At 44.6% G+C, this 12,225-nt stretch overlaps 1 protein-coding gene across 1 annotated transcript; it reads right to left on the bottom strand.

Annotated features, from left to right (window-relative positions):
- Positions 1-2,374: 2,374 nt before the first annotated feature.
- LOC115061336 (serine/threonine-protein kinase H1-like) lies at positions 2,375-11,065 on the bottom strand. Its single transcript, XM_029529647.1, has 3 exons — positions 10,797-11,065; positions 9,332-10,046; positions 2,375-2,743 (listed from the first exon to the last, which is right to left on the bottom strand). The coding sequence occupies exons 1-3, from the start codon at positions 11,063-11,065 to the stop codon at positions 2,375-2,377; spliced, it is 1,353 nt and encodes a 450-aa protein (XP_029385507.1).
- Between the last annotated feature and the right edge of the window lie 1,160 nt (positions 11,066-12,225).

Below are 12,225 nucleotides of genomic sequence, written 5' to 3'. Positions count from 1 at the left end.
TAAGAGGATTATCTGCAGCACTCTTTTTAAAGTCTGGAAGTAAATATGCAGTGAATTTCCTTGAGATCAAGCAGCTTTCACTGCCCACTCTAAACCCACTGTAACTGCAGAAGACAATGGAATTAGTGAGCAAGTGGAAACAAGATGGACAGTACACTGAGGCGACAGCTGGTTTGTTATTCCCTTTTGAGACATAACCACTCAGAGTGGGATGGTTATAGTTAGGGGGAATGGGAAAAAAATGAAAGACCACTTTCCATTATTGTTTCAGTTTGATTTAATTCAATTCAAAATTCTTTTTTTTTTTTTCAGACTATGGGTGAAATTATGTTTGCAGACAGAGTTTCAAATAAAAATGCAGCGCAAATCACTTTCTGTTCTTCCTCGACCCTGCAGTCAAGCATCATTTGATAACAGCAGATATGGAGTCAATTGTGTAACAGCGTGCAAACAATTCAGGGAAAAAAAAAACAACAAAAAAAACTTTTTCTTGTAGGCACGCGAGGCCTGTGGCTTATTTTAAAGCAGATGTAGAGCACCCACTAAAGCATAAAGAGAAAAACCAGGCACTGCTTGTTGCTGCAGCAATTTAGGCAGATTTCCTCGATGCCCACTAACATCGCACTGCTTTTTGTTTTTTCCAAATTACACCAGAAGTTCTTGTATTCTCCCCAAAGGGACATTGATTTCAGGTCACTGAGTTTGGGTGGCTATTGAAAGCCTTTAAAAACTCTCCACTGCTCTCTGATGCAGGAATAATGCATGAGCCTCCTCCCATTGACATCACACACGTTTACAATGTAGTAATGCTCTATATGCAGGCTGTTGGAGTGACAATAACTAACTAGTTTTACAAAGCCAAGCTCCTAAGCAGACCTTCAGACGGGTTTACTCCATGAAATCAGGTTGAAAGCTAATGAAAAAAAAAAAGAAAAAAGAAATACAACAAATGTTTCATTCATTATCTATCCAGTGTCTCTCTCAGTGTCGCAGGGTGGCCAGTGCTTATCCTGACTTACAGAGATGATCATTCATGCTCACACACAAGCCCGCAGGCATTTTTAGAGTCACCAATTAAAGCTGACCTTGCACAGAAGGGCTCAGGCTTGGGGTTCAAACCCAAAACCTTTTTGCTGTGCTGGTGAAATATGAAAAAAAAAAGGAGTTTCATCTCACTTTTAATAGTTAGATAATAATAATTAAAGTTAAAGTTAAGGAAAGAAATGTAATACATTTTTAGATGACAAAAAAGTCATCTGAAATAAAAGGTTGTTTTTTTTTCCCACAGTCTTTGTCTTCTCTTTCTCCAATAGTGTGTTTGTTGACTAGTCATCTGAAACCAAATGCATTAATCATAAATAATAAGAACAGACAATTAAAGGAAACAAACAAAATATCGCACAATACATAACGTGATATTATTAAATGAGACCAAAGTTCACTTGTCATGATGTTTTGCATCCCACATGAATTTTAATGTCCTTTCAGAATTTTCCTCCCCTCATGTTGCACACTTGTATTACCATTTTAATTTAAACTCCTCACTTGAAAAAAAGGTTTATTTTGAAAAAGCCGTTATTTACAGCTTACATAATGCGTCGAGGGAGCTGTTTAAATCCAAAGCTTCATTTTAACATGATAGAGGCCTGTCACCAAATATCTGGATTGTGCTTTCATGGTAACACGGGACCGTGGGTGCTGCTGTGTAGGAGGAAAGACAATAAAAGGGAAGACTGGGATGTGTTTCCTTCTTTTTCTTTCTCCGCAGAATATAAGAAACTAAATCTTCCCACTGCCTCGTGATGGGGAGGGAGAGGGGGTGCACAAATTCTAATTTTAAAAAAGGGAAAAGAAGATCAGAGGGGAAGAAGAAGAAGAAGAAGAAGAAGAAGAAGAAGAAGAAGAAGAAGAAGAAGAAGACGGTTTTCTTCTTGCTAAGATTAGCTTCCCATTCCTCCAATGATGAATTTCTCATTTTTTGGAGCGAACGCCCTCCCAGGCAGGTAATGTGGTGAGTCATAACGATCTACATGAGACCCTGAACCCATTTGTCTGAGCTGTGTGAATAACCAGAGGCTAAAGACCTTGTGGAGGTGGACAGAAATGTCTCGGTGTGAGCTTGGATCTCAAAACTGAAGGATATTCACCAGCAGCTTAACTCCACCAAAAGAAACTAATGGAAGCTGTAGCCGAGGCTTCGGGGGGAGGCTGGATTATTAGAGAAGTCTCGCCGACGTCCAGAGGAAACTTTTTTTTTTCGTCTTCTTTTTTTTTTGCCACACCACTTGTGTCTCTTCAAGCTGTGAGGTTTGTGATGGGGCTGTGCACTGAGCTGGGGCAGCTGGTCCCATCCCTTCATTAGACTTCCCATGCTTTAGCCGGATGGCACTGATGTTCCCGGAGCCCTCTGGCTGGATTCTGTACGGCTCTCTAAGGCTGAATCAGTCCAGATGCTGCTCTTGTTTTTTGTTTTTTTTCCTGATGTGTTTAGCTTTCCCAGACCCCCACTGTTGGCATCGCAGAAGCTTGCGGTGCTGCTTGCACACCGGGAGGAGCTGCGTGATGCCCGGTGCCTGAGGTTCTGGGAAATAGATCGATGCAGGTTCCTTGTGGAGGAGCTGGCTGCCATGGTGACCACCCAAGAGTGACGGATGGCTTGGTCAGCAGTTAGGCGGGTGGCCGAGTCCAAAGCCAGCAGGCGCTGGATGAAGTCCTTTGCCAGGTTGGACACGGAGGGCCAAGGCTGTGAAATAGGAGATGCAGAGCGGAGTGATTTCCATTAGTGTGAATATAAAGAGCCTCATCCCAGAGGATGTCACTTCCACCTACACAGACACACAAGCACAAACACAGATACTCTGTGAACCAGCAATCCTTAAAAAGTTCCAACTAGGTGCTATATCCAGACGAGGCGCCTGCACAGACTCTAAGCCTCTTCAAAGCGGGATTCAAGATTTGATTCTTACACAGCAATAAAACTATGATCCCTGCGCTCTGCAGGCCTAACAAGCAGAACTAAACACAAAGGAAAGCTAAATGTCACTGGGCAAAGGGAAAGGAAGCAGCAGTCTTGGCTGAATGAATGCACAGCCTAGGAGGTAGGACAGGCCTGCTGTATGTGTGGGGATTTTGGGTGCATGTTTATTCTTAGGTGGCATTAGCTTCACAATAAAAGCACTGCAGATGAGCCACATTGGGAGGTTTTGCTCTTTGTTAACTAAAACAGTAAATTATTCCCTTAGTCATGACCCAAACTGACATTCAAGAACGCTTTGAAATTTGCAATGCCATCTTTGCAGTGAGAGAGAAGACATCTGAATCCTTATCATAATTCAAAATCATTCAATTATTCATCGCGGATTTGGCTCTTTGTCATGGAAACAACGCTGCCTCAGGAAATTAGTGACCTTTGTGCTTCCATCTTCCTTAAAATAAAATATGACCGATACAGACATTGGATCAGGTTAAGAAGACGGCGGAGACAACCGCTTATTGGGCCACTGCTCGGGAACCTTCATCGGCGTCAAAAAGCAAACGTGCTCTCTTTCCTTTGATGATCCACAGTGAATTGTTTGACTGAAGTCAGGTAATGATTTGCATAACTCAGAGACAGCCTCCTTTATCACTTCTATCTCGCTCTATTGTCTTAAGATGCTGAAAGGTTTCCACAGTCACTCAACAATTAGCTTGCAGAATCCTCTGTCGTGTCTGGCTGGCAGGAACAAAAGCTAAATGCACTAAAATCTGAGTGTGCAACATTCTTTCATTCTCCGCTCAACCTCTCAACAGACTACGTCTCACTCTTTAGGGAGGTCTCGCTCTCCATTCTAATCCTGCAATGCATTGCTTTCTCCTTTTTTTGTCTCTCGACGAGTAATGACAATTAATCAAGCATGAAATTGACAATCGCGAGACCGTTGCCTTTGAGAGGAATTCAAAAGAGGCAGGGGCTCGCTTATTCTCACAGTGCACCGACTGGAGCGGGTTTATGGTGCAGGGGCACTGGGTGGTGTTGGGGGGGCAGCTGAACGAGCCATAGAAAATGTTTCTCACTCAAACTTTCTTCTCATTGCGTTGTTACTTCACACCTGAGAAGCATGTAGAGTGACACTTGGTTTCTCTGGGAAGGAGAGATTTAAAAAAAAAGTGTTTGATTTAGCTCTAACTAACTAACTAACAAGTCAGGCTCCTTCGTCTTCATTCGTCTTCCCTTTACCTCTAACGGGAGCGCTCACGTTTTTAGCCTGCTCTGGGTAGGTAGGCAAAGCTTTTCAAAGATGCAGAAGAGATCATCTGAAGCAGCCACAGCTGGGTGGTAGCAAAATTTACCTCTTCCTGACAATCAACTTGTAAACGGGGAAGAGACACAAGTGCGATGCTGAGCCACCTGCAGCAGGTTCATCTCCTTCCCTCGTGTTGAACATTTTTCACGTCAAAATGCTCTGAGACTTTATTGGGTTTGGAAGGAATGGGTGTTATACATCACTGTTGAGCAGAGAGCTAACTGAAGAGGAGGGGGACGAGCAGTGTGGCATAAGCAGTGGAGAAACCTACAGGGCTTGGCTTATTGAGCAACATCTTGTTAGAGTGAATGAGAAGCTCCGCTGACTCTGTTTGCAGCACGCTACATCTTTACCTGACACAGCCCTAATTGCAACAAATGAAGAAAACGCTAGAAGGTTGGATTAATGTGATCGGGAGGATAATACACGTTTGAATAATGAACTGCTCCACACTAGAAACCCAACCACCCCCCCCCCTTTCTCTTTCCACCTCACGATTTGCTCAAATCTGATTCACCTGGAAGAGAGAGGGCCAAGTTCAGATATGCCTCATCATAAATGAGGGCAAGGAAGGTCTGTCGCTAATTCAGGTGAAAGTCACAGCTAAGCCTCAATAAGCACAATATCCATACCCGGATGTAGGACGGATTGGGCCGTCATGTACGATACACTGCGGCCAAGTGGAGCCTGGCTTTGTGTTCACGCTGGCTCTCACTAGGGGGCAGACTGGGCTAACCGTTACCCAGGTTACCCTGCTGCTGAAGAATGCAGATGTTTTAGGTTGGGTCAAGAAAGTGTGGCTTCAATAACACAGCAGCAGAATGCAGAGGAGGTGACCAGACTGCAGTCTAGCCCGAACCAATGCAGGGATTTGAGCTTCACATACAAAAGGCTGCCATGACAGTAGCTGATATGCATGCACACACACGCACGCACACACACGCACACACACACACACACACAAAAATGAGAAGCCCTGTTTCTGTGACAGACACGATCCGTCCTGCATGCAGGAAACGGATTGAGTGATAAGGTGCAAGAATCCCCCAAGGCTACCCCATCCCTCCACCCTCCCCTCTTTTGCTGCCCACCAGCCTCCACCACCCCGACATCCATCTCTGACACCCCCCCGCACCACCACCACCCAACTCTCCTAAGCTCCTCTTCTTCCCTTCCACTGGTGAGCAAATGCACAAGTCTGCACTACAGGTCTTCAGGCCAAGGACTGACGGGGGTGTGGGGGGAAGCGGGGGGGGGGGGGGGGGGGGGGGGGGCTGTGTGTGTGTGTGTGTTCTTTAAGTGGAGCAGGGAAGAGGTGGAGGATTGGGGAGGGGGGCAGCTCGTAGGCAGGAGCCTGTGGCTATATGCCTTTCTAAGTGAGTCTCGCCTCTGTTTTCCTGTTAAAACCCACCACCAACCCACACACACACACACACACACACACACACACACACACTTACTCCATGTCCTTATTCAGTTTCAATAAACACAAAAGGTTACTACTTTTGGAGTGTTTTTAATTGCAACCCCTGTGAATTAATTAAGTCACAGGGGTTGCAATTCAATTCATTTGCATAAACTATGAGAAGAACAGAAAAATCTTTATACGTCTGTCTGGAAAAATGATAGTACCTGAAGTTAATCCCCTTTTCACCACACGGCTTTGTTCAATACCTATTCTTCCAATGACAATATTCTACAGTCGGCTAGTAATGGTGTGTTACATAACCCGTAGGGTGTTTCTTATTAGAAAGCAATTTACTAACTGATATTTAACTGCACAGCGAAAACAAATTATATCAGTGTTGTACTCCCGTTGCCCCTATTTCTTTCGTTTATCATCATTAATAGAAATGCAGCATGTTAAAAGTTGTGGCGTCCTCAAAACATCACAACATTCAAAAGCTTCAATAATTTTATAGAATACCTTCTGGGATATTAATTTTAACCTGTAACTCTTATATCCAGCCCATCCTCCACCCAGGAAGCATTTGCGGGGAGTGTGTGGCTGAGGTCAGGTGAAAAGACACTACAAGGAGGAGAAAATAAGGTCATTTTAGTTTCCTAGCCTCTTTCGTTTTCCTTCACAAGGTGCAGTCACATTAGCCTCCCAAAGGAAGGGTGCAATGTCACGGCCCCAGTGCCAGTAACGGGTATCCACCCACCGTGACATCGCCAATTGGTTTGGAAGAGTGTTTTTGGGCGGCAGAAGAAATCGTATTTTGAGGAAAAAGTAAAAGTACCTACTTTATCTCTTAATTTCCTCAAAATGGGACCACAACTTAAACGATGAACGTCACGTTTTAACGTTACGTTTCAAATCAAGTGAGAAATAGGTCGGTTTTTTTCATCGACTTCAAAAGAGCGTGACTTCTTTTTGCACTGAGTGCCCGGTGTTTCTGTTGGCTGACATGCATGCTCAAATCAAAGAGTGGACCTGCGTGCTTAAGCAAGAAATACGTGCTCGACTTTGTCATGGAATGATTTCGTTTAGATAGATAGACAGTGTGAGTTATACACAAAAAAATACAATACCAATGTAATTATTTTCACTGATAGTTAATGAATTTTCTAGATATCTGTCTCAGGATAAGAATCTGAACATTTTAAGGCTCTGCTGATGATTGCGGTTTTCTTGTATCTCTATTCTGATGTATTGTATTCCAGTCAAGTTACTGAATTACTTGTGATTTACTGAAAAACACATTCTTTGTGCCAAGGGAAGTGGAGCGGCCGGCGTTATCATTACTATTCATGATATAAAAAGGAGTTGTGTGTGCATTTTGCGGTTCGCTCAGTCACTTTGCTCGACTGTTGGACAGCTCGTATCAAATAGAACTCTTCAAGTTGAGTTTAATACGTGGAGGGAATTGCTGAGGCTGTTGAAACTGTTCTGGTACCCTCTTGAATGCCATGAAGAACCCTTGTGATGGCAAAAGATGCTTTGAGGACACTTGTGAACCTTTGTCACAAATTACAATATTATTATCCCAGCATGTGTGTGTGTATGTGTGTGTGTATATAGTTGTGCTGTCTGTCTACTGAAGAGGGTGGTGACTTTGCAGATGACAGAGTGAGTGTCTTGGCAACACACAAATGTGATTGATGGCTAACCCATCAAGCCCCTGGACCGCTACTCAGCCATGTATGATGTCTTCATTTTGTCACCATATAAATTTTCAGATTGATGTCTTCACTGTATCTCACTGAGATGTAACACTCTATAAGTGCATATATTCTTGCGGATTTATCTCTACTAGTGTGGCCTATATATAAACTGTGTCAAAAGCCACTGTGAAAAAAAAAGAAAAAGAAAGAAATAAACCCTTGCATAAACTAGGATTTTTTCACTATTGTTCAGTTGGTGGTCAGTGCAGCGGTAAACACAGGGATAATAGTCCAGGGCCGATGTAAGGGAGCCTCTTGTATGCCAGACTAAAATGTCAAACTGCATCCCTGAGAAATGGGCCAGGCTTAAAGCCAAGTGAATAATCCAGCCTTGGGTGTAATCGGCGTGAAAGAACAAGCCCAAACTCACCACTGAGCTCGACAGAATGGGCTGTTAAAAATACCTACTTCAGTCGTGTGACAGAGGAAATGGAACAGAGAGAGCGGGAAAAAAAAGGAAACATGCTCGGTCTTCTCCCCCCTCCAACATCTCGAAGCATTCTCAAAGAGCCAAACCGAGCGGAAACTCGACACACCACAACAAACTTTTGCATATTCCTTCATGTGTATTACAGTGTGTACAGGTAACATCCACAGTTCTATTTATACTCAGCAGGGTTGGAATAACCGAGCTATTTCTGGTACAGTAGTCTTAATAATGATAAAAGTGCAAGTCGCTCTTGTGCAGCAGTCATACACAAACGGATGTGATAATTCAGCGGCTCGCACATGACGCACAACACCAATTCAGACTGCAACTGTGGTGGGAAGGCGGCATGAAAGATGAAACTGGCAGACGGGATTTTACTAGAAGCCATTCGATTGTGCGTACAACTAACTTTTCCAAGCTGCGTCCCCTCGCTTTTTGGTGGGAGACACCACAGCGGTGGGATTTTCACAGAGTGAAGTCTGTCAAAGTTGCACCAAAGGAAGCAGAGGTTAAGTCCACATTATGCACAGGCATCTTTGTGTCTTAAGAAAATGACTTCAACCTTTCGATGTGAGAATATTCCTAAAAAGAAACAAACCGGTTCAGGCAGGGATTCAGCTTTTTGCTCCGGCTTCTTAATTTGACTCTTTGTAAGCAACCCAAAAACACAGCTTGTAATAAGCCGTGGGGAAAGTATATGAAGTTGATGTGACATTTAAAAGTTGGCTTTTTATTGCAACTATGCATAGATTTAAAGTTCGTGAAGTTTAAAAACCTGAGCCTTAAAGCTTTGGGGTTCCCTGATTCTGTCTGTTGTACTCAGATAGTTTCTCCAAGGATCAATTCCAAAAGTCTAGTACGTGTCCACAAATCAGTGAATAGTCCAACCTCAAGATCTCCTGAGCCAGTACGAATCCTCTCTGAAGATCAGACCTCTCAGGTCGGCTGGTTCGGGCTTACTGGTTGTGCCTGCAGAATGAAGGTTCTTTCACTTTCTTTTCTTGCTGCTTCTACTTTCAAGCGTGAGCTCGAAGCCAGCGTTTTTACCCTCGCATTTATTCAACACTTAACTCTGTGTGTGCACTTGCTGCTGGTATTGTTCTCTCATCATAAACAGGATGTTCCTATTCTCATTGTGAAGCACTTTGTCTTGCCTTTTAGTATGAAAGGTGCATTTAAGAGATACTTCCCTCGCCTCGCCAATGAGTTGTTGCGCCCAGCCGGATGTGCTAAATGCCCACACATCCCCCTGATCCATGCACATTTAGTTCCTGTCTCTGTAGAGTCCACTAATGTTGGCAGTGGTAATAAATCGTGGAGTGCAGAATCATCCAATATGCATGTATTTCCAAGTGATTCTGGGCGTAATCATATTATCTTTACCCCTTGAGCTTTCCTTTGCTACCAAGAAATACTCACTGAACACCAATCTGGAGCCGAGTAAACTTACATCTCCATGGAAGCTGAACTTCCCTCTCACTATGGATCTGTAGAGCCGCGTGCGACTGTCGTCCTCAAATGGCATCGACCCGCTCAGCACGATGTAGGCGATCACACCCAGAGCCCACATGTCCACCGCGCAGGTATAGGGTTTCCTCAGCAGCACTTCAGGGGCCAAGTACTCCGGCGTTCCACAAGTGGTTGTCAGGGACCACGATGTCTGGCATCTCCCGCCGCTCACGTCGGCAGCAGACAGCTCGCACCCAGTGCTTGTGCCGCCAAACGTGGCCAATCCAAAGTCGGTCACCAGCAGCCTGGAGTCTGGCCCGGGGTGGTAGTAGAGCAGGTTCTCAGGCTTCAAATCTCTGTGGGCGATCCCCAGCCTGTGCAGGTATCCCACCCCGGCCAACACCATCCGGAGGGCCCGGGTGGCGTCCCGCTCTGTGAAGTGGCCCCTGCTGACAACGCGCTCCAGCAGCTCCCCACCTGTCGCCAGCTCCAGCACCATGTAAACCCGCTGCGGAAACTGAAACACCTCAATCAGCTGAATCACATTATCGTGGCTCACCCGCTGCAGCACCGCCAGCTCCGAGGCGCACACTTCTCGGCCCTGGGGGGCTTCTGTCTCCATCATTTTTATGGCGAAGGGCTGGCGGGTCGCCCTGTGCTCCACGCGCACAACACGGCTGAAGCTGCCACGACCGATCAGGGCCTTGATGTCGTATCTGACAGGGCAGAAGTAGGGGAGATGACTCATTACAGCATTACTATGCCATGACACACTGTTGTAGAGCGCTCACGTCTCTCACTGCGGCTGCAGACCTGATGTATGGGAGGCTATCTGTATGCTGTTTAGGACGCTGCTGCACACGGGAATCCATGTAGATATACAATGATCCTGAGGCAGTCTGCAGGTAGAATATCAGAGGGCTTCTCCAAGATATGTCTGCTATTAATGCTCATACAATGGACAAAGGCTGGTGACAAGAATAAGAAAGCTTGTGACATTAAAACTCCTCCAGTGATTAATTACAAGACTGGTAATAAGTCATGCCACCTCACATTATGTTGCAAATTAATTTTAGCTATTTTTGAATGACTGTCAAAAATAGGCTGCTCACAGGGCTGAGGTAATATCACTTGTTAGCAGTTCATGATTTCTTTCTTCTCTTTTCCACACAAGTTACTTGAAATTGAAAATGACAAAATCATGTACCTCCACCAACAACAAGTTTAATTGGACCACAGGAAGAGTCTCCATGATTTCAATTATTTCTTTGTTTACGTCTAACTTAAGCCAAATTTAACTGAACTGGTGTTGGCAGGAATCTGATTAGAGATACTTTAACTGTGCATGTTACACACGACCTGAAAAATGCAAAGCTCTCAGCCCATAACACTAGATTACAGATTCTTCAAAAGAAGACCATAAAATTGACTTTCCGTGCCTTGATATCACCTTTAAGATTTTTTACCTTGCTGTCACACGCTGGTCAAATTTGTCTTTATACGTGACAGCTTTGTCCCGCTCTCGTCCATCTCTGACAATCTGCTGTTGCCTGTGTGATCCTGGCTGATGGCGCTTAGTGTTGGCGGAGAACCACGAGCCCTTTTGCTTCTGCAGACACTTTGTTGGCCCATCATCATCATCACATGCTTTGCTGAAGGCCACAAGTGACTGCACCACGCTTACATAGCTCCTCTTGGATGCCTCGGGCAGCACCTTACTGTTCCCACAGCCCATCACTCACAGGGAACCAACACATCGCCACAAAAAAGATACAGAAATCCCAGCTTGAAATTCAACCTGAAAAGAAATAAAAAAGATCCAACATGGCAGCATCTTTCCCCTCTGCTGTAGAATGCAGATAAGCATGAACGTCAGGTGCTGCTCTGTGTATAAATAGAGTCGCAGACTCCGCCCACCAGCAGGTGGGGTGACTGGCAGGTGTGTGAACCCACGCTCTCGCTCACATGTGGTAAAAGTGTCACGTAAACAGAAGTTGTTTTGAAGCTATTGTGACTCCTCACAGAGTCGATTACCGCAGTGACAGGAGACAAGAGGAGTAACAGTGTGGAAGAGGAGCTCCCCAACAGCGTCAAGATTAGAGTCACACACCAGCAACATTCAAATGAAAGATTCACAACGCCTGCGAGCTACTCCGCGAATACAAATGTGCACAAAGAATAGAAGTTATATTTTAGTGATTTTAGCTTTTCTTTATTCATTTCCACCGTCTGAGGTGAACTAACTACAAAACCATACAGTGCAGCCAATGTCAGGCAGCATACGCCACACTCCATGGGAAAGAAAAATAAAGTAAAATCCATTGAGCAGTGAATGATTTAGTGCAGGTCCTCAACTAACCGGAAGGTCGGCGATTTTGATCCTTAGCTCTTCCAGTTCCTTCACATCTGAGTGTCCTTGGACAAGACAACCTGATGGCTGCTCCATGTGTGCATGAGAAGTGCAATACCAGTTGCAGCAGAATTTGTGTTTGAATGGGTGAATGTGGCTTCTGCTGTAAAGCACTTTGTGGTCGGTAACACTAGAAACGCAATAAGTACAGTCCATTTACTGTTTATTTAACCACCCACAAGTCTTGAGTTTGCTTTTCACCCAAGGCACCTGGCAACCGGCGTTACAAACCATAACCTGCACTTACTTTTAGAGAGCGCTGTATTTCATAGTGTTTCTGTCAAGCCCCGCGACAAGCACTATGCCAATTTTTCTATTTTCTGCATTATGCTGTGCTACCGTCATCGTGAGTCCGTAATCTTCGGAGAATTTGTGGAGCAGGGAAATAAGGGAAAAAATAAAAATAAAAATAACAACTTATAGCCTCCTCTCTCTGCCTGTCGCTGTCCTGTACATTGTTTTCAAAAGAGCTAAACCCTGAAAGA

The sequence above is a fragment of the Echeneis naucrates genome, chromosome 20 (genome assembly GCF_900963305.1).
Source record: "Echeneis naucrates chromosome 20, fEcheNa1.1, whole genome shotgun sequence".
Taxonomy (NCBI): domain Eukaryota; kingdom Metazoa; phylum Chordata; class Actinopteri; order Carangiformes; family Echeneidae; genus Echeneis; species Echeneis naucrates.
This window is presented reverse-complemented; position numbering and strand designations above follow the sequence as displayed.